This window comes from Tetrao urogallus (assembly GCF_951394365.1).
Source record: "Tetrao urogallus genome assembly, chromosome: 1".
NCBI classification, from domain to species: domain Eukaryota; kingdom Metazoa; phylum Chordata; class Aves; order Galliformes; family Phasianidae; genus Tetrao; species Tetrao urogallus.
Window position 1 is genome coordinate 17,053,278 of NC_136813.1, and position 22,969 is coordinate 17,076,246.

Genomic DNA, 22,969 nt, shown 5'->3' on the forward strand with positions numbered 1-22,969 from the left:
AATTCAGAACACGGGCGCGGGGGGGAAAAAACACACCAAGCAAAACCAAGTGAAAAAAAGACCACAAAAGCTCTAACACATATGCAGAAGAGAACCAGCAACATAATTTTGACCTTAGACTATCCTTGCCAGATCCTGGGCAAGAATATATTTAGAAGTGACAAGAGCTAACCTGCCACAAGTTTAACTATCAAGAGAACTGCCTTCAGCACCATTAGGAAAGCAGCATACTTCCTGTCTTGTACACAACAAAACTAATACAAATATTCTTCCATCTTACTCAACAGTAAAGCTAAGTTAACAAGTCAGTAGCTGCTGCAGAAGTCATGTCTGAGAAAAACTTATTTAATGAGAAACCGTAAAGAAAATAATTGATCCGTTTAAAACTACCTGAGTTTCTATTAATCAAAAAATTAATTAAACTCGCCAGTTGAAGATGCACATATCTGGTGTTTTCCAGAAAAAACACTAATTAAAAACATCAATGTACCTAAGAATACCAGCAGATCTCTAGAAAGATGTAGAGGAACCTTAAGAAAAATATGACAGAAAATAAAAATATTACTTGTATTTTGTATTGTTCACAGAAGAATTAGTCATCCAAAACAAGCATTAATTAATGAGGTAAATCTGCTCGATGCCTACACTGCAGCAATTAGACTTGTCTAAGGCTCATTAAAAAAAATGTATTTTAGAATATTAAGCAGTGTTCAGCTTGATATGAATGGAGAGGTAGCCTCACTGAAAAAAGCTCCTTTCTAGGTTGCAGTGCACTGTGTTATCACTGTCGAAGTCTTCCATTCTGCCAGCTACTGAAGCAAAGCAGAGGCTAAGCAGAAGGTCAGGTCTTACTGCTCGCACTGAGAAAAAAGCAAAAGGCACTGCATCCCAAGAGAGAGAAACTAGGAGTGTAAAGAAGCTCTCCTCACATCCAGCAGTTCCTCTAGAATTCTATGGACTCACTTATCATTCTTCAGGTGTTTCATTCTTCCTTCAATGCAGACCCTTTGAATACAGATAAACTTAGCTAAGTACAGGAACTTATTTGGCTGCAAGTTTCAATTCAAGTAGGATCTCAGGATTCACACAAGGGGGTAAGTCCAAAATAGGTACTGAGTAGACAACTGAAACTGAACGTTATCTCTTCTTAGTCTGGATAAACACATGTAAAAAACTCCAAGTTAAACTTAAGTCCAGTAGCTGAGGAAAAGAAAATGAAAATGATTAAGGCAAATGTTAGTTTTAGTCTCTTAAATATGTACAGCATTTAACAAAACAATTACATTAATACGAGATTTTTTTTCTATTCTACAAATGCTTCGTTCTTGTATGTCAGAAGGCAGAAAACTCAAGGAAACTCAGTATTTGTGGAACTTTGTTAGATAGCAGTATTTGTGGAACTCTGTTAGGTAGATTTATTAAAACTTGTGAGCAGTAATAAGTTTCATAAACTACATTAAATATATGGACTGTAGTCCTCAGATTTGCTTTCTAATGGAGCTTTTTAAATTGCACCTGCAAAATCCATTAAGCAAGGAGAAACTAAGCAAGCAAGTGTAGTATTTTATAAACAAGCACTAGATGGCAGCTGAACTCTTTCCATTAATAATTCAAAAAAAAAAAAAAAAAAGCATCTGTTTCCTCTAAGGCCTCATGAAAAACTATGACTGACAAAGGCTGATGGCCATTTGCCATTGTATAAGAACCATCTTCAGAAAAATGTTCTTTTAAGTTTCCTGGTCCATCAGTTCTTACTGAAAATTAATTCATAAACAGAAACAACCTAAAAAAAAAAAAAAAAAAAAAAAACCAGGGACAAAGATCTGTATCAGTAACTGTAGATGAGAACAATCTCAGGAATGCCTACAAGTAAATTCATACTGGACATCTATGCGTATTTGATATAGCACATTAATGAACAAAAATGACTTCTGAATGGTCACTTGTTCTTTCTACAAGTTTACAGGAGGTAAATATGAGTATGTTCTAAACATTCTGTGCAAGCATTACTGCACCAGGTAGAAGATCCAAATTTTACAGTGTTAGATATTCATAATAAAGCTTAACATAGGGAAAAAAGATAATGTATCTAAAATATTCATAGTTTGCACATACTGAAATATGAAATTGCTAATAAAATCTAACATTCCAATGATAATTTGCTCCATTACTGAAAAATCACCTCCTTGATGCACATCAATTTAGAAAGTCAATTATGAATCATGCTAAAAATGGTCACAGAATTAATGCTAATTAAACCTCCAAAATACCAAAGCAATTTATGGAATAAGATGTATCTCTGGAAATTTTTGTTAATGAATTTATTACTGGAAAACTGACTTAACTTAGTTTTCTCCTGAACAAGGTAAGAAAGAATTGTGCATACAGTGTGAATGCAAACTTCTTGTCTAACTGGTGCTTTGGTAATGGATTAGAAGGTGGAACAAAATCAGTTCAGTTCTGTTCACTGCAGAGTCTAGATGTCCAAAAACAGACTGCTGAATTACAGAGGTGTAAGAAAATCCAATTAACATTCTTCTCTCAAAGTAATCTACCACTTAAGTTGTATGGGAATGTAGAAATGAGCCATTCCTCAGATACACCACAGCAGGCTTGAAATAGTTGATAGGAGCGAGGAAGAAGCTTCATTTAAAAACTGCTCTAAAGGGAGAGAGTTCTTAGGACAAAGACATCAAATTGCATTAACCACCTTTCTGGCATTCCTCAAACTACAAACTTTGCTGTTGTTCCGACATTTTCTTTCCTGATGGCTTTTTTTTTTTTTTTAACCCTCCACTGTGTTACACCTTTCAAGTCCATTATATCTGCGCTGTTGAAGCAACCGCCACTGCTCGAGTGCCTGCCTCTTCATTCTGCTATTAACGCTACATACTCAGCAGTGGAGCTTTTGTCTAAGAAAATAAAAGGACAGGAAACTTAGAGTTCATTTACAGAAATAAGAAGTGTAAAAAATTAAGTATGAATAAAAAGTCTCCCACAAAAGGAGCAGTAAGCTTTCAGAACTTGAAACTGATTGTCAAAAAACAATTCCTTATTTGTGAAGCTACACTTGAAAAGGGGAAGGTCCCCATGCAGGAATGGGAAAAAAAGAGGAGAGAGGCATCTAAAAAATCTCAATTCTATCTTTAAACCATCAGTAAGAAGAGCTGCTGAAGGACAGTACTGTAGCTACTGTTTCATTAAGTACAATATCTACCTAATATTTCACAATATTATTTTGGAAATAAACATGTGTTCCACAAAAAAGAAGAACAGTATTTCCACAAATCTGGGGCTCTTCTGTAAACACTTGAGAACTATTTCAATACACAAGATGTAAATTATTCTCTTCTCACTCTTCTACATCAATGACAGCAGTTAAAAAAAAAATACTCCCTAGCAATTACTTAGAAATTATTTAGCAAAAAGACCGATTCAGAATAAATGCGTATCTGCATAAGCCATTCACAATTGGATACTAACCACTGCACAGCAAATAATATATTAAAAGCACTTAGAAATAGAATAAATATTTTTAATTTAAAGTATATTTGTGCTGCTGAAAAACACTGTTTATTTATAATCACTATCTCCAAGCTCTCCTTTCACAAGAAAAGACATATGCAAAATAAAAATTATAGGAAAAAGATATCGTATCATTTATTAGAATGCATAAATATGGTCAGGTATAATAGCAGATTTCAACTAAACATCCTTTATGTAGCACCGTAGAAAACTCTAAATGATGTGGAAATGTAAATAACAGCTTACCTACTATAGATTGCACAACTAGTTTGATAAATTGTCTGGACATCACTAGGAAGCCCACTGGATTAGCAGTCAACGCAATCAGATTTTTTTTATATACATACAACATCACCATGGATGCTACAGCAATGACAATGCTCATACAGAAAACATTTACCAACTGCAACTAAACCAAACTGCTAATTGCATGAAGTTCCATTACAGTAAATTTTTAAAAGAGGTCACACTGAAAAATAAAAGTTTAACAAGTTAGGATAAAGACACAGAAAGAAGCTTTAAACAGGAAAGATTGATACAGCAGCTTGTATGACAAGTTCCAACTCCGGTTGCCATCGCACTTACCATTTATGTCCTCCTTTTATACTGAACAGTAATAAGGAATAGGATATAAGTGAAGGAAGCTTACTTTTCAAGGCTTTTAAGAAACAAAAACAAGCATTAGAAAATTATCGGTTGCCTTCTAAGTACACGGTAGGCAGAAGACTTCAACGTGTTACATACTTTAAGCCAAAAGAGTTCATCAAGACCAGATATGATTAAAAACTACACCCCAGTACCATAAGATGTTGTGCTAACAAAGAAGCAACTTTATACTCTCAAAACTGAAATTAGCTTTTTTCAACATATGCACAATGGTAATCTAGGACTAGATGAAACTACCACATGGAGTCTGTTTACAGTAAACAAATTAAGAATAAATCAAAAAAACTTCAGCTATATAAGAAGTTCTATTAAATAGAGTAAAAGATGCATCATTTTGCTACCTTCAGATAAGGTTTTAATTCTTATTGGCTCCAAAATGCAAAGGCTTTTTCAAACCTCCATTCATACATCACAACCTCAACACAGATCTAAAGACATGTTGTAACAAATGCTTGTGAAATGATATGTCATGCTTCGTTTCATAGCTGCCCTTATTAGAAAGGTGTTAAAGTAAGTAAACAATAAATCACTCTCAATGCCCTTAAAGAGGAAAAATTAAAACTGGAAGCAAAGTAGTCATCACATGACTGTAACACTCCTCAAAACATGGGAAAACTGATTAATTATTGTATACATCACTTTGAGTTCACATGATATAAAAAGAAGATGGCTATGCTTCATATTCCTTCAGTCGACCTGTATCTCTTTTGGCAGGCTTCTCACTGCACAACTACATCTATATAATCTCACACCGTATGTTATTCCAGATGAATGAATAAAATCCCCACAAACGAAACTCAGTAGGAGAGCTCCACACACTCTAGAACATTCCTTCCAACTCTTTTTCCCACAAAATTTCAGTGTGTAAAATCACATAAATTACAGTGATTGAAATGCTTTCCACCTGAACTATTCCTCTTTCTTCCTTACGCTATGACATTTTCCTATGTCCAGCACACAATCTGAAGAGCTTCTAAAGAGCTTCCAAATTTAAATATGCAGAACAGTATGAGGATGGCAAGCAATTCAAGCTCATAGACTAAGTAACCTTACCTCAAAGAGCTGCAAAAAGCAATTAAATAGAGGCTGCTGTGACCAGCATTATCCAGCACTCCCTCAACCTTGAGCTGCAGGAACACTGCTACCCAACAGCAAAAGGAACTGAAGGAAGCTGCTGCCATCTCTTTCCTGCAGCTCTCAGCAGTGAGCAACAGGGATCTTGTAGCTCAGCCACGGGATTATTTTGACACATAACTTACACAATCACAAAGTCAAACTGCCCCCAAAAGATGTTATGACATTAACATGAAATGAAATTACATACTTGGCTCTAGAGAAGTCAGAATCACTTCAGTATCACTTCTAGATTACATCAGATGATTGCTACATCCTGTTTTGCAAAATATGACTTACCAGTTTAATAACAGGAATGCACTAAAGGATATTTTAAGTTTTCAGTTCTAGATCATCATCCCCCCAAAAATGTATGCCTGAACACAGTTTTCCTTACAGTGAGAGCACGCAGGGAAATAAATTACCACCTATTTCCAGCTGCGAGTTTCTCAAACACAATCAGCAAAATCAACTGACAGCAGTTGGTAACATCACAAAGGAACTATTTTGCTTCCTCTCTATCCTTACTAAGAATCCTAAATCCAACAGGAAAAATAAAAGATTCCTGTTCTATCTTCTCTTGGGAGGTCTCAGAACATATTCAGTACACTCTTCAGAGTGTTCTACAGGCAGAGGTATTGTATAGCATGTAAAATAAACATTACTTCCACAAAGTACAAATCAGAAAGCAGCTAAGAAACCAGCAATTTGTTTCCATTTTATGCATCAAGTTGAACCTGTACAGAGGATCACTATGTGCATTACTTACTGCTTTCCCACTAAAATCTGTTTTAGCAGTATTTTACTACATAACATTAAAGCACTTCACTGCTTTGTGCTCACTTCACTGTTCTGGTTGGCAGAAACCATACCCATGACCAAAAGAGATCATCCTGAAAATTTAGGAAGCTGATTCCTCTGATATCTCCATTTTGCTGTTCCCTCCAGACAAGGCTTCAAAGGCTGAATAGACCTAAATACATTACTGCTACATTATTTAATGTAGCAACTGTGACAAAGATCTTTTTCTTCCTTTGAACATTTTGGTCATCTTCAGTACAGATCTGGAGATTTTCCTCATCTAGTCTAACAGAAAGGTCTCAAAGAAAGGGATTTTAGGCTTCATGTGAAGCTCCACTGGCTGTTTCTAAAGTATATTATTAATAATAAATTAAGCATAACACATAATAAGCAACCGAAGAAGCTTTGCAGTATGAATCACTTAAAAATTAAATTTTTCAGCTCAACTAAGGCACCTCTTCATGCCCATAACTATCCAGTCTCTAACCTTCCACTTAAAAAAACTAAATGATTTTCTTGGAAAACTTAATTTCCTGAAAAAGGAAAATGATAATTTGAACACCTTCAATTAGCCGAAATGTTGAATTACTTATTTTCCTACAAGATAGTGATGTCATAGTTCAAAAAAATTACACTACTAAATTTGTGCCACTCCACTCATGAGAATAATGGAGTTCTGAAGGAAAAACAGCACATGAGATGTCAGTTCAATAAGACAAAGTATTAAAAAACCCTGAAAACTACAGTAAAATATTTACTATTTCAACTTTAGTCAAAGTTCTACTTACATTGTCCATGAAATTTGGCTTAAATCCTCCCTCCTGCTGCCGTCTCAATTCCTCCTGTTCCCTCTGGCGTAGCATCTCCTCTTCACGCCGTCTATGTTCTTCTTCATGTCTAGGATATTTTTCAAGAATTACATAAATTAAGACTCATGATCTGTTCGGGCTCATAACCAGTCTCAGGAGATAACATCAGCACGTAAGATAACAACCTACTAGCTTTTAATACAGGGTAAGGCACTAATCTACTCAACCTGATGGGCTTGAACACTACCAAAGTGTTTTTGTTTAACGAGTATTCAGGTATCCACAATACTAATATTCTTGTTCTTCTGCCTACAGTTAATCTGTACAAACAAGTAAGCAGGTTCAAAAGCTTTAAAAAAAAAAAAAAAAAAAACACTATGGATTACAATATTTCAACACTGCCTACAGCCAAACTGCTAACTCTATACAGTTTATTGTTCTTTTGTGTCCTCTCCGTTTCTTGAGATATTTAATATAAGTAGTTATAAGTAGTACATATATTGCTTCAAAAGCAATGCCTCCTATTTACTCCCACAGAAACTACAACCGATACAAAAAGCACAGTAATACCACTTGATAGAGAAAATCTTCAGCTACAAAACACTACTTTTCAACAATCACCACCACCAGCTCTGCATTTCTGTCAGTGATAAACAAAAGCCTGCATGACACACTTGTAAAAATCTGCATCAGAAGAAGTGACCCACTGTCACCACTGCTGAAATGAATCACCCAGCACCTCAGTATGCTCACATCCACTATTTGGTCCCCAAAATTGTCCAGCAAGCATCAAGGAATGTCATTGGGTGCCATTTTTTCTGTACAGAGTTATTCAATGACAACTCAGCTTCATACATACTTCCATGTCAGACATCATTTCATCAGACAACCCCTCTGCTCGAACTCTCACACGGCCACAGATGTTACAGAATATTGGTGCAAAGGTTCAACCTCTACTGCTTTACCACCAACATCCGCCTCAGACATCATGGGCCAACATCATAAGATAGGAGGAATTACATTCTGAGCAGCCCATGTATTCATAAGAATCATCTCTTAAAGAGAAAAGCAATACATCAGAAAACAAAGTGCCACAAACCACTACAGTAAGACGAGAAAACACTCCCAAAACTCTTGACAATAAATCTGCAATGCTACACTTCTACACGCAGTAGATGAATACCCCCCAATCTTCCAAGTGTGTTGTACTACAGCTCCATTACAACTACGCTTCCATCACATTGTTTCATATGATGACTTATTTTTCATTCACATTACAACATTTCTAAGCTTGTTAGAAAACTCAGATATTTACAAAACAACTGAGCTGAAATAAATGAAAAAAATACTAGAAATACTTGCAACTAGTCTTTTGTATTAGCATAAGTGACCATTCTTCTCTGCAAGAATGTTAACAGAAACGTTTCCTGTTATGATTTTGAAAAACAGTTTTTAAATGGTAGACATTCATATTTTGTATTAAAAGCTCTGCACACCAAAGTATGTAAACTTGTGCAGGCTGACAGCAGATGCACGCTTTAAATTACTGCCACAACTTCATACAGTACAAGACAAAAATACCTCAACTGTATCTGCTTGCGTTTCTGAAGTTCTTGATTCCGAAGTTCTTCCAAACGTCTCAATTCTTCCTGACGCCGCATGAGATCTACCAGGATTCAAAACATAATGAATATAAAAGCTCTCAATTAACAACACAGTAACAACAACAACAACAACATCACTATCAGATTACCATTCTAACAATAATTAATTTTAAAATTAAAGCCATTTCTCAACACGTCTAAGCAGCTCCCTCCCATTCAGCCAAGCTTGCCATATGAAAAACCACAAGGACCCAAGGCTCACACGCTAAGGCACTACACTGGCTATGCCCTCCAAAGAAGGTGACGGACACAGAAATTTGAAGCCCTCAAACAAGGAGAAAGGGAGCTTAAGAAAAAGTCGCAATCACTTTAATCATGTCCTGGTTTTGCAGCTTTGGCAAGGTATCCATTTTCTCGCAGTGCTGCATACTGCTGAAGTCCCTTTAGCAAGGAAACTAGTGCAATTCATATTCTCCATCATCTATTGCAGACAATTGCACAACACACCAGAAACAAGTGAAATGAACTTGAGGTGCACGTGATCTGAACCTCTGGAGTGATTAATCATGACTGGTCTTACAGTCACTTAGAAATAACTATAACTGTTAACACTACCAGAAAGAAAAGCCACATTCTTCCTTAAAAAACACTTTAAAACGCTCTTAAAAAGCAAGCCAGAACTAATAATAATTACTTTAGCACTATTCAATGCTGCCCAGTCAGACCACTGATTTCTGTCTGGAAACTCACACATTCTTCAGTGAATATTAATTCCACCTCTTGCCACAATAAAAGCAGCTGTTTACATATTCCATCTTCTTAACATTGGCCACGTTATTTACAGACACCATTAGATGTGTTTTATGCTCGAGTTCAACTACTCCACACATTTTTACACGCATTTTTTTTCACCACATCAATTAAATAATTTTATTTACTCTGCAAAAAACTCAAGCTTGCAGCAGCACATATTATTATAAACTTTTACACTGCTACATTTACCAAAATATCATGCATTTGTTTTCTTTTAACACAGATCACCAGAATTTTACCATATATTTAATAAAGTTTACCAGATAACATCCTTACAGACAGCATAAGTCTTCTCTCAAGCTTTGCAGGCCTGCCTTTACCCACTTTGCAAAGTCAATGTATTTACATGGACTAATGATTAAAGCAAAGATTCATTCAAATCATAAAGTCACAGGACCATTTCCTTACAACAGTGCATACTGTAGCAGGCTTAGCCAATGCTATCTTCATACTCTGCCAGACTCCTTAAAGTAACATTTAGATTGGTTCAGAGTAGTCATGAGATCACGAATGAACCCATTGTGCATTCAGCATTGGTCACTGTGGGAAAAGGTATCTGTCTTCATTCTATTTCCCACTTACCTATCATCCCCTTTTTCCTTACATTAATGCAATGCAACAGTTTCTACCTTCTCTCTACTGCTAACTGCTATGAATTTATCATTTTCTCCCATCTAAGCTCTACAGCCCTAATTTCACACATTTCTAAAAATTTTCAAGGCCTGTTTCTGATTACTGTCCTTCCTGAAACTGTTAGATCTTAAAAGCTCAGCATAACAATTAGGTTTGGTACCACCCGACAGTGGCAGAATCTTGACACAAAGCTTCATTAGCTAGACAAAAATAAAGATCTCGATGTTTGGGCTGTGCACAGAGCCTCTCGTATTAGAGGATTTGCAATACTGCTGATTCTGGGCTGACATTTATTGGACACGGGTCCTTTCTCTGAAGAGAAAAAAAAACTGCACTGAAGCTGATAGCTGTGAAACAGATGGAAAGCATGACTATTGGCTTCCTCATCTTCTCATGCCTAAAGAAAAAAGACAGATGTTTCAATATTCAAATCCTTGCAGATTCAAGGACTGAAGGTGAAAGTGACCCCTCATCTCAGGGGTTAATCCTACACACAGCCATACCAAGACCAAAAAGCTGCATTGTTTCAGCTGCTAATTTTTCAGGTTCTAAAAACAGAAAGCAAATGGCCACTTTCCATGCAGAAGAATGAAGTTTCTGACTAAATCTAGTCAAATCTTCTAGTACTTTGTCAAACTATTTCACTGTCATCATGAACAAATATTTACACAACTCTAAAGCATACCAGCAATATGCAGATCAGAAATATCATGCCAATTTACTTACACATGGAAGCATGTATTCTGCTTTACAAATTACTTCTGACTCAATCTGTCAAAACGTGACACTTAAAAGTGAGAAATCACACATGTTGAAAGAATGAAGTCTTTATCTTCAGTGTTAATACCATGCCATGAAAATTCAGGTACTTCAACCAGCATGTTCCAGTGCAAGTCCCAACACCTCTGATAAAGCAATTTCATTAAAACTCGTTCTCCTTTGTCTGCTGAAGTATATGGATTGTAGGAAACTCATTCTTCTCATCTTTTTAGCTCCTGCTAACCACTATGCAATAGTTTTACATTCCATGTTTCAGAATAACTATTTCAACAACTTTTGCAACCAGTCGTTTCGTTTGTGCATCGGGTATGCAAAAACAGTCATTCCTGATTCTGATGTTTTATGTTTCACTGCATCTTTCTTAAAAAGCACACAATTCAATCTCATCAGGTTACTTTCATATACGCTGAAGCTGAAGAGTTGGTAAGAGGAAAAAAAAACAAAAAACACGAAACATGCTGACAGCTGAGCTATTCAAATTCCTGCATATCAGTAAGCTCAAATCTGAGCACCTGCACAAAATTCCAGGTTGTTTGGTACCAAAGAGAAGTGCTCCATTATAATCAAAGAGGAATGACAAACCCTCTTCCCACAGCAACAAAAAGCCAATCTTCTCAATGGAATATTGACACCAGAAACATCCTTATTCCAGTGGCTCTTCAGCAGAAGAAATAGTCTTTTTCTTTCTGTGTAAAAGTGGATCTTAAAAGAAACCCCAAAAAATGAGAACTTTTTCCTTCAGCATCCATAAAAGGAGCTACAGTAACTATTCGGCATTTGAAATTTGTTGTTTTTTCTTATTATTTTATTATGCTCTGTATTGCAGCACCAGATCTTATATAAACACAGCTTCTCACTTAGCGCAAGCACGCTCACTGAGAAACAAGAGGACAGGTGAACTTCTTCCTAATGACAACTTCCAGTTGTAGCAAAACTAATAACTTTAAAAACTAAGATCAAATGGTGTTCTGCAGTTCTCAACTGAAAGCAATGCAAACAGCAGTAATTATGGGCTACCAGCTTTTTGGGAAAAGACTAACAGGCAGAAAATATCAGCTACTTGCCCTGTTTCTGCTTTGCCACAGAAATACAAGCTCAACTCAGCTCCATTCCCAAGGGTAGGGCTTGAAAACAGTTTCTAAAGGACTTTCTTTCCCCCAAAACTACAAAAGGGAACATACCCACAAAGTTAAATAAGAGTGATGCACCATTTTATACTTTCAAGAATAATGTAGGTTAATGACAACTGCCACTTACTTTGAGTTGCCTACAATAATTGTGCATACAGATTTCTCAGTTGGGTTTCAAATGTTTAAAAAAAAAAAAAAAAAGAGTAAAATTATTTTGGATTGTATTGGAGAGGCACGATCAGCTGTAACTACGAACCATCATTTTACATTTTTTTTCCTGCCCAAGACACACAAACAGTGCTTTGTCCCATCTAGTACCATAAACAACATCAACAAAAACATAATTTTACAGATGAATTTGAGGCTACCATTCATTCTTGTGATATAAACTATTCACAGCACAAAAACTTAAGTGAAAAAATACACCTAGGTAACCTCTCCTTTCTCAACTTCTTAATCCATTACTGCAAACCCTCAAAGACTACACAAACAGAAAAATACTACTTCCTTTGCCTTGGTTCAACACATTTAATTAAATAGCATCTACCAGAAATCTCTGCATTTAACATACAGCTCAATATGCTACAGACAGAAAATTTGTGAAAAGGAAAGAATTAATGCTAATACATTATCTGGTTTTTTACCTTGCCTCATCAACATTAGCTGATGCTCATGTCTAGCTGCTTCCATTTCTGCCTCTAGTTTCTCTTTGGCTTCTCTAATGTTCCTGTCAACCTGTTCACGCTGTTGCTTTTCCATCTCATCAAGAGCCTTCCAACGTGAAGCATACTCAAACTCAAATGTTCCAGGTTGAGCAAAACGTGGAGGCTGCTCTCTTTCCCTAATAAAAATTTTGCAGTTAAAATGTACAGAAGGACACATTAAGATCAACAGCCGTAACAGCCAAAGAATTCACAAACAATCACTTCAAATGTAGTAATCTGATGCAAAGTCAGATCAGTGTTGCAAACCAGTTTGTCAGTTTAATTCAGCTGTTAATGTGGTAAGTAATCTGATCAGAGAAATCTTGCAATATCTACACCATTTATATAATCAACATAAAAACGTTTAATTGCCATGGTACAAAACATTTAGCTGTGACATTAGAAGGGTGAACCCAGCTAATCTAAAGTGGTCACATCATATAAGAAATTAAATGCATATTAAAGCTTACTAAACAGTTCAGACTGTTAGTAAGAATATTTAAATGAGCCAATACTTTATTCACATTCTAACACTAATGTTTTAAAGAACAACGATTTTTTTTTCCAAGTATTACTCTACAGGTTTAACTGCTTACCAGAGTAAGAATTTTAGTTTCAAGCTGCAAGATTTCTAAATAGCAATCAGATCTGAATGTTACAAGTAATATTCTCTAATGAAGGAAAACCCTCTTTCACCTCATGCTAGAGACTTTTTTGCTCAAAATTACATCCAAATCACAGAAGCTGCCAAGATTTACACCCCAGTGACTCTACAGAAAAGGTGGTGCTAGTCAAGAGGATAAAATTCTGTGGGTGTACACATCTCTGCAGGATCAGACCACAGCCCAAGCTCACAAAAGACTATCAGTGACTGGCAGTAAGCTCCAGCTGATTTCAGCCAAGACCAGGAATTTCTACCTCAGTAAAATCACAGAATGCTAAACCGACAAGACTCCATTTTACTATGATTAGGAAAACGAAAAAAGTTGCTTGTTAATCTTTAGAAATCAGTGGAACAGTACAATAGTTAGGTTGGAAGGAGCCTAAAAGATCCTAAGGTTCAACAGCTGGGACCTGGGGGTGCTGGTGACAGCAGCTCAGCACCAGCCAGCAGTGCCCCGGCAGCCAAGGGACAAACCACCTTTTGGGGAGCATTAAACACAACATGGCCAGCCAGTCCCATGAGGCAATTCTCCCACTGTATTTAGCACTGGTGCAGCCCAGCCTTAAGCACTGCATATAGCTCTTGGCTCTAAAGTATAAAAAAGATGCAAAAGTACCCAAAAGCATTCAGAGGCAGGCAATAAAGCTGGCAGGACTGCAGGGTACATCCTATGGGTGGCAGAACACACGGTTTATCTAGTTTAGAGAAAAGGAAGGGAAGTGCAGACAGAGGTACCAGGCTCTTCTCTCTAGTAACCAATGACTAATGGGAGACAAGGAAAAAAATTCTTTACCATGAGGGTGGTTCACACCCTGCGCTTGTTGGTGGTCAAGAGGCAGCTGGATAATGCTGTAACTTTTGGTCAGCCTCAAGTGCTCAGGCAGTGGACTCAACGATCTTTGAAGGCCACTTCCAACTGAACTATTCTAATGCCAATTCTGAATACAGAAATGACACATTGCTTTTCTGTGGGAAAAAGTTAACTGACCTAACATCTGGCTTCCTCTTGGCTGTACAAAATAAACATACACCAACCTGAAATAAAAATATTACCTTACTAAATACTTACTTAGTATCTTCATTTTATAAAGTTAAAAGTCAAACTGAACTTACTTGTGGTACTGTTGTGTTTTTTGCATTAGCTTCTCTGGGAGCCCATCCTCATCATCAAATTGCTCCATTGGCTCTACAACAACTGGTCGAGGTGTTCTGGAAGAGAATTTCAATTGAATAACTGAATAATGAAAGAAACAGTAAAATAAGCTGCTTCGGTATTTTGAAGCAGCACCTTTGGAAACTAACATACATATTATCTCACCGTCCTGTTCCGCAAATTCTTCTGAAATAACAAAATTCCAATTAATCCTAATTTCAAAAATCATCTTTGAAAGTTAACAACTGGTTCTACACCCAAAACCAGCTGTGCAATTCTGCATAGAAAATACAACTTCATGTAGTTTTGACTGCCGTGAAGTATAGGAATATTTGAAGCTAAAAAAAAATCTCAAAAACGTTACAAATTATTCAGACAGTGTGGGAACCATCACTATAACAGTACAGCACCAAACAAAGCCAAAAGGTAGCAATATTCACTCTGCTCATATTTCCACAGAATATGAACAGATTCTAATTATGGTTAGTCCACAACTAAAAACAGCCTGATATTTTTGCAATGATTTTTCTATTTCTAGAATAACTTCTACATAATGTGGAGTGCATTCTTGGAGTTTGCAGTATTTGAAGTAATCAGAGTCAAGTATTAGCTAATGATGGATAAAAATAAAATCTTCAATTGTATATAAGAACTACACCAGTTTTGGGAGCATCTAAATAATACCTTAAAATTTTATGAGCTACAAAGCTCCTATTGTCAAAAGGCCAGCACTTTGGTTTTGTTACACACTTTAAAAAAAAACCAAAAAAAAAAACTTTGCAGATCACAGAAAACAAAATGTTTGTATTTGAAGAACATGGACAGCTGGAAAAAATCGTTAGGCATCAAGGGGGGGGGGGGGGGGGGGGGGGAAACAGCCTGGAATCGTAGCGTACAGCATTTCAAGTATTTCTCCTCTCTGAATAGAAAGGAGAAATTTTAGATCTCCTTTAAAATATCAAGTTTCTAATTTTGAAGCAAAACAAAAACCATCACAGCACAAAAACTATCATAGCAGGAGATTCATATTAATTACATTAGCTTAGGTGTCTGATGTGTTTCCTAATGTGCAGCTGAAAGACAAAGATCAAGTGCTTTTTATTCACTAAGTCATGGTTAGATGATCACTTCCATCAAACAAAGCTAGCCAGCAACTACTAAAACAAGAATATCCTCCCTCGTATCCAGCTTCTTTTTCCCCCTGCCACATCTCTCATGCCAAGAATAGTACTCATGTAACACTATAGCATTCACTGAACTAGATCAGTTGCCTGGTTTGGCTCACCGTGACTCCACTCAAACACTAATGCCAAGAAAATCCACAACAAATAAGAACAAACTTCCATTGCCTACTGATAATAACATAGACTTAGACTGAATTTACTATGTATCCACCAGAATTCAGTCCAGTCACACATACGATTTATGACATTATTATCAGCAAGAGGAGTTCCAAATCCTTTTTCCACCTGCCATCTCATCAGAGCAACATATTTTCCTGCCTTATCCTCAGCTGGACCTGGTGCTCTTAATACCCAGGTGAGCAAGCACCTTCACTTTCTAAAACAGCCAAAAATGAACGTAACAAAAGCAGCCACATACCTTTCCTTTGTTTCACTAAGCACAGGTGGCTATTGGAAGTATCAAACAGCTCTGAAGGTAAAAGCAGCCTGAATCAGAACTGCAGCTTCCCAACAGTATGGCAGCAAGACTTGACGCTGTGAAACTGCAGCCCTTTTTTCCCAAATTATACGGGGTAAAAGAAAAAAAAAAAGAAAAAAAAAAAAAAAAAAAGAAACAAATACATTCCTGAACATCTACCATTTCACTCAGCCTTTATGAAAATACTGGAAGCTGTCCCTAGCTACCATACAAAAAAGCACAGCAGTTAACAACTCTTTTCATTGGGTACCAAAATAAGAGATGGTAGAGCAAAGTACCGTAATCCACAAGCTTGCTTGACCTTGAAATTTTTCCAGAAATGTCTGCCATCAACTTGTGCAAAACAAGTTCACATTAGAAAGAAAAATCCTACAGCTTTGAAAGATATAAATAAAGCTTTCTTGAAGACAAAAAGCCAAATAACATTTTCCCAAGTTTAAAGAAATATCAGCAAAGTCGCGCCCCCCTTAGCCAAGAAGCACATCCTTAACACAGTATCAATACTGGGATCAGGAAGAGCTCAATCAGTGAAAATAAAGCCTCATTAAGAAGAGCCCTATTAAACAGGTTGGAATCCAAAATTACAAGACTTGTAAGCAAACGAGCGGCTTTATTTTTTATTCTCCAGTGTGGAGAACGATGTATTTCAGGCAGTCACGTAAAGCACCTTTAATTTCTGACCTCACGGCTTTCATGATTTGAAAATAAGAACTATGGAATGCCCACAAATGCTTTTTTCTTTCACATGAGAAATGCATACTTGACACAAACGCAAACAAAATCCCGTGGACTTACGTTGTTAGCAAGAATGCACCATCACTGCATCTTTCTAGAGCTTTCCGTGCCGGAGGTTTTGCCGCAAACTCTACGAAACCTTTTCCTGTAGCTCTGCCGCGATCATCTACTACAACTACAGCTCTCTCCACGGGTCCAAACTGAGAGAATGCTTGTTCCAGCAGCTCATTAGAAACCACGGGTGAAAGATTCTTGACTGTTAGGGCAGCTCCATGCGTAGCAAATCGAATTCGAAGTGGTCTGCTCTTCAAAATAGTACCATCAAGTTCTGCTTTTGCTATTTCGGCCAGTGTCCTAGATTCCTTTTTCAAGATACAAAATATTGTATATGTTTTATTTACAAAGACAACAGACATAGCTTTTGTGCTGTTGTTCCTCCCCTCAAACCCCAGAAAAGTAGCATTTTTTCTTCCTTTAATAGGAGCTCATTTTCATTAGGGTCATTTAGCACTCATTTTTGCCCTCCGAAAGTTCCTATCCACTGACTGCCATAATATGCACTTTTCATCTCATACGATTTAGTCTAAAAAAAGTTACTTAGATGCACATTTTTCTTACACATTAGAGGACACAGCATTCCCATCATCACAAATACGCCTGCACTGCACTGCACAGGCTTTCTGCAGAGTTGAGAATTTGACGCCTTTTTATATTTACCTACTAAAATGCTTAGATTCACACAGGAGCTGTTCCTTACAGGAACAGTATCTTCAGAGACCGCACTACAATACCTAAAGGCCGGTGCTTCTGGTTGCTTCCTGGGATTATTTATTTTTTTTTTAAATCGATGAAAATATTCTTTGAAAACAACTTGCTTGTTGCTACCATTGGATAAACTCTCCATGTGTGTCTAATTCTCATCATTTCTTGACAAAATTACATTGCAACTGCTGTATTAATTCCTCACACACTTACAGGTTTTCTGCACCCACATCCATCAGACAAGTCCATCTCAATAACTGTCTTTTTCTCACCTCAGAAATCCTCAACTAGTTTTATACCTGCAATCCCAAACATTTAAACAAATAATTCTCAAAGTGGCAGCCATTTTCTCCACACCTTGACCAACCACATAAATGGTTTAAAAATATTACTCTCTTAATATAGTGCAAAAGGGACATTTGGGTAGATACTGATCTCTACTACGTGCAGAACTGAGTAATGTACGCAAATATATTGCGCTGCCTACAGGAAACTGTTAATTCAGGTTGCGAGAACTCTGTCACAGTAAAAAACAGATAGCAGGATGCCACATTTACCTGTGACAAGCAAAAGATGTAAAAAAAAAAAAAAAAAAAAAAAGTCTAACCAGCAAAACGTGCAGAAAAATCTTAAGTACAGTTGGCACAGAAAGCACTTTAAAGCTTTTCTCTGAACTCAGTAAATCAGAGCATCCTAGACGTGGCAGTCTGGAAAACTAATCCTGCACATGGAACTGAAAAATGTAAATGCAGCATGACACGCTTTGAGGATGATTTCTTTTTTGAACACTTGATTTGAAATAATACTGGTTAAATTGTATGAGCCCGAGAATCGTTAAATTCAGACAATTCTAAGTTTCCAATTCGGTACAAGCGTGAATTACATGCTCTGAGCTTTCAATACGTGTGAGCAATGGTATTTCAAAACAGATCCGTGCAATCTTTAACTGCATGAGGAAATACTCATAAAGAACCGCGCAGATCGAAATTTGCTTCGGCACCGAGAGTCCTAAAGTACAATAAAACGCTCCCAGTTAACGAAAGAAAAATCGTTGTAAGTGTATTCAACGAATGGAGCAAATCGCACAAGAACTCCCACTGGCCGAGCTGCAGGAACAGGGCGAGCAGCACGTCAACGGGGCCGGGGGAGGAACCCGAAACCCGCACGGCCCCGAGGGGGGAACGCCAAGGGCTTACAGCGCGGCTCCGGCTGGGGAGCGCGGGGCGAGGGGGCGGGAGGGGCGGAGAGCAGCGCGAGCAGCGAAGGACAAAAAGGGAACGCGGGGCAGCAGCCGCGCTTCACGGCCGCCCCGCGGGGAGAGCGGGGCGGGGTGGGGCAGGGCCGGGCAGGGCAGGGCGGGCCAGGCCGCAGAGCCCCGCGAGAAGCTCACCAGGCGGATGAAGCCGAAGCCGCGGTCCCGGTTGATGAAGACCTCGCTGGGCTCCCCATAGCGCTCGAAGAGGCGCTTGAAATCTTCCTCGGTGATGTCGGTGGGCAGGTTGCCCACGAACAGACGGCAGCGCTGCGTGTAGCTCTTCTCGCCGGGTTTGAGAAAGCTTTTGATGTCGATTGTGAACCCGCCCTCCTGCTCCTCATCCCCGCCCTCCTTGCCCGGCACCAGCGCCATGGCCGCCGCCTCGTTCTCCGTCTCCAGGCCCCGCAGCCCCTTCAGGCCGCCGCCACCGCCCCCCACCATCCCCAGCGGCGCCGCTGGGGAGCTGTTCTCGATCCGCACTTGCTTCAAGTTCCGATTCGCCGCCATGCTCAGCCCTCGCTCCCTTCTCCCCGCTTTTCTCGGGGGGTGCGGAGCCGCGCTCGGCAGCCACTGCCTCCGATCCGCAGCCGATTCAAAATGGCGCCGCAGCCGCCCCCGACGAGTTGCAACGTCCCCGCGGCCGGCCCCGCCCACCGGCGGCCGCTCTCTCTCGCCGGCCGCTACGCCTGCGTGCCGCGCTCCCCGCGGCTCCTCGAAGGGAGGGGGGAGTGGGCTGCGCACGCGCCTCGCCGCGCGGCACGGTGGGGCTGCGGAGGCGCCGGGGCCGCCTGTGGCGGGCCGGTCTCCTTCGGGCGCCGTCGTCACCGTTCGGCTCTGGGAGCCGGGCGAGCCCGCGTCGGACCGCGGGAGAACGGCCTTCGCATCTTCGGGGCCCTGGGGCTCAGCCCAGCCGGGAGCTTCCCCGCCGCTTTCAGCCAGCGCGGCTCCCTCGGGCCTTACCCGCCCGCCGCGAATCCGGCCGTGCTCGGCGGATCGGTGCTCTGAGGCGCGTTCCGATCGCGCGCGCTCCGCTGCGGTCCGTACCGAGGCGGGAGAACGCCCTGCGGGGCTCTGCGCCGAACGGAGGGCGGAGGGCGGCGGTACCCGCGCTCGACGCCGAGGAGACTGCAGGGAACGGCGCAGGCAGACGAAGAGCCGAGCGCTGTGGAGGCAGAGGGAGGGCCCCGGGCTGCGGGAACGCGCCCACTGTTGGGTGCGGGCGGCACGGCTGCGGGGGCAGGCCTTACTGCGCGGGATGCCGGCACGGCGCTGTCCTGCGCGGCCGCTGCCGCCCTGTGAGGGGGCGGCTTTCATTCAGACAAAGCGCTGTGCTCTGCCTGCGGCCTCGGAGGGACCTGATAAAAGAAATTGTTCTTGCTTCCGATTCCCACTGTAGCCTGAGCAAGACCTCGGAAGAAAATAACTTTTTTATTTATACAGCTATAACAATTAAAAAAAAAAAAAAAAAGCACCTGTTGAGAACCTTCTGTGATTAGTATTTATTTAGCTAATCCATGACGTGGGCTGTTCTTTTTCAAAGTAGCAATAAGCGTGATCCTGAAGAAGTTAGCTCCGCAACAGGCGTGAGCGCTTTCCTGAGCAATTTCGCGGAATCAGAATGTCCTGTGTTGGAAGGGACCTGTAACGATCATCGAGTCCTACTCCTGGCTCCACACAGCACCAGCCAAGAATCAGACTGTATGTCTGAGAGCATTATCCAGAAGGAGACGGTGTTGTTCAGTCTGGAGGCTCAGGAGACAGCTAATCACTCTCTGTAACTACCAGAAGGGAAGCTGCAGTGAGCTGGGGGTCGGCCTCTTGTGTGATTGTACTAGAGGGAGTGGCCTCAAGTTGCACCGGGGGAGATTTAGGCTGGACGTTAGGAAATGCTACTTCTCTGAAAGAGTGGTCAAGCAGTGGAATGGGCTGCCCAGGAAGGTGGTGGAGTCACTGGCCCTGCAGGTGTTCAAGGAACATTTGGACATTGTGTTGAGGGATGTGGTTTAGTGAGAGCTATTGGTGATAGGTGGATGGTTGGACTGGATGATCTTGTGGGTCTTTTCCAACCTTGGTGATTCTATGATTCTTTCCAAAAATCTGACAGCCTGTATCTGGATGGCATAGATGCTGGCATTAAGGGGCTGCGTGGCCCTGAGCAGCTAGGAGCTAGTCTGAGCCTTGCTGCCACTGTGCACTAGCACACACAAACAGGTGTGCACACGTGCATGCACGCAGGCACACACACACACACACACACGACTGCCCTGGTGATAGAAGATATAGAGAAGGCAGTGTTACTGAATGCGTTCTCTTGTCTCTGCCTATGCAGATGGAGGCTGTCCTGAGGAGTTACGTACCCCCTGAGGCCCCAGAGGAAGTCAGGATCAAGGAGGAGTTTGCCTCAGTTAATGAGGACTGGGCTAAAGATCAGTTAAGCAATCTGGACATCCATAAATCCATGGGTCCTGATGGGATGCACTATGGGTGCTGAGGGAGCTGGTTGAAGTCATTGCTGGGCCACGGCCACCCTCTATTGTCTTTGGTAAATTGTGGGGAACGAGAGAGATGCATGAAGACTGGAGGAAAACAAATGTCATTCCAGTCTTCAAAAAGGGCAAGAAGGGGGACCTGGGTAATTATAGACTGATCAGCATCACCTCCATCCCTGGAAAGGTGATGGAAAAACTTACCTTGGCGCTGCCTCTAAGCATATCAAGGATAAGAGGATAAGAGGTCAATAAGAGCAGACAGCATGGCTTCACCAAGAGGAAGTCATGCTTGACCAACCTGATAGCCTTTTATGAAGACGTAACCAGGTGGGTAGATGATGGCAAAACAGTGGATTTGGCGTGTCTTTATTTTAGTAGAACATTTGGCACTTCTCCCACAGCATCCTCACAGCTAAACTGAGGAAGTGTGATCTGGATGATTGATTGAGTAGTGAGGTGGACTGGCTGAAGGAAAGAAGACAGAGAGTTGTGGTCAATGGGACGGAGTGAGTCTAGTTGGAGGCCTGTATCTAAAAGAGTCCATCAAGGGTCAATACTGGGACCAGTGCTATTCAATATATTCATCAGTGACTTGGATGAGGGAGCAGAGAGCGCTGTTAGCAAGCTTACTGATGACACAAAACTGGGAGGAGTGGCTGACACGCCTGAGTGCTGCCACTCAGCGAGACCTGGACAGGCTGGAGAGTTGGGTGGGGAGAAACTGAATGAACTATAACAAGGGCAAGCGTAGAGACTTGTATCAACCCCAGGTACCAGTATAGATTGGAGACTGACCTGTTGGAGGGCAGCACAGGGGAAAGGGGCCTGGCAGTCCTGGTGAACAGCAGGGTGACCACGAGCCAGCACTGTGCCCTTGTGGCCAAGAAGGCCAATGGCATCCTGGGGCATCCTAGAAGGGGCATGGTTAGTAGATGGAAGAGGTTCTCCTCCTCTTCTACTCTGCCCTGGTGAGACCGCATCTGGAGTATTGAGTCCAGTTCTGGGCCCCTCTGTTGAAGAAGGACAGGGAACTGCTTGAGAGAGCTTGAGAGTCCAGCGCAGAGCCACAAAGATGATGAAGGGACTGGAACATCTCCCTTATGAGGAAAGGCTGAGGGACCTGGGTCTCCTTAGCTTGGAGGAGATTGAGAGGTAACCTCGTTAACGTTTATAAATATGTAAAGGGTGTGTGTCAGTAGGATGGAGCCAGAGTCTTCTCAGTGACATCCAGTGACAGGACAAGGGCAATGGGTACAAGCAGTAACATAGGAAGTTCCACACGAATATGAGAAAAAACTTCTTCATGGTGAGGGCAACAGAACACTGGAGCAGGCTGCCCAGAGAGGTTGTGAGGTCTCCTTCTCTGATGGCACTCAAAATTTGCCTGGACACATTCCTCTATGACCTAATCCAGGTGTTCCTGCTAAGGCGAGGGGATTGCACTAGATGAGTTTTAGAGGTTCCTTCTGTATGGGAAGTGCTGAGTTACAGCCTGAACCTCTGATTGATCACCCGAGGCAAGCAATGAGTCAGCCAGAGGAGCACAGGTGAAGGCAATTCACCTGTGCTGCCAGAAGGGGTGGAGCCAGTCTCCACCTCTCCTAGACCTATTGAAGAGCTGGCTACAAGGAGGGAAGGATCTTTTCTGGAGGTCTGCTCTGCTAGAGTTTT

The 22,969-nt window shown here is 40.7% G+C and overlaps 1 protein-coding gene across 1 annotated transcript in view; it reads right to left on the bottom strand.

Moving 5' to 3' along the window:
• PSPC1 (paraspeckle component 1) overlaps nt 1-19,316 on the bottom strand; it is a gene marked incomplete at both ends in the record, with an annotated part of 37,412 nt that extends 18,096 nt beyond the window's left edge. The window contains 6 exons of the mRNA XM_079540217.1: nt 6,894-7,002; nt 8,496-8,580; nt 12,519-12,715; nt 14,356-14,451; nt 16,853-17,154; nt 18,945-19,316. Of these exons, the coding sequence (XP_079396343.1) occupies nt 6,894-7,002; nt 8,496-8,580; nt 12,519-12,715; nt 14,356-14,451; nt 16,853-17,154; nt 18,945-19,316 (1,161 nt within the window). The remainder of the gene's footprint in view (nt 1-6,893; nt 7,003-8,495; nt 8,581-12,518; nt 12,716-14,355; nt 14,452-16,852; nt 17,155-18,944) is intronic.
• Nucleotides 19,317-22,969: the final 3,653 nt, after the last annotated feature.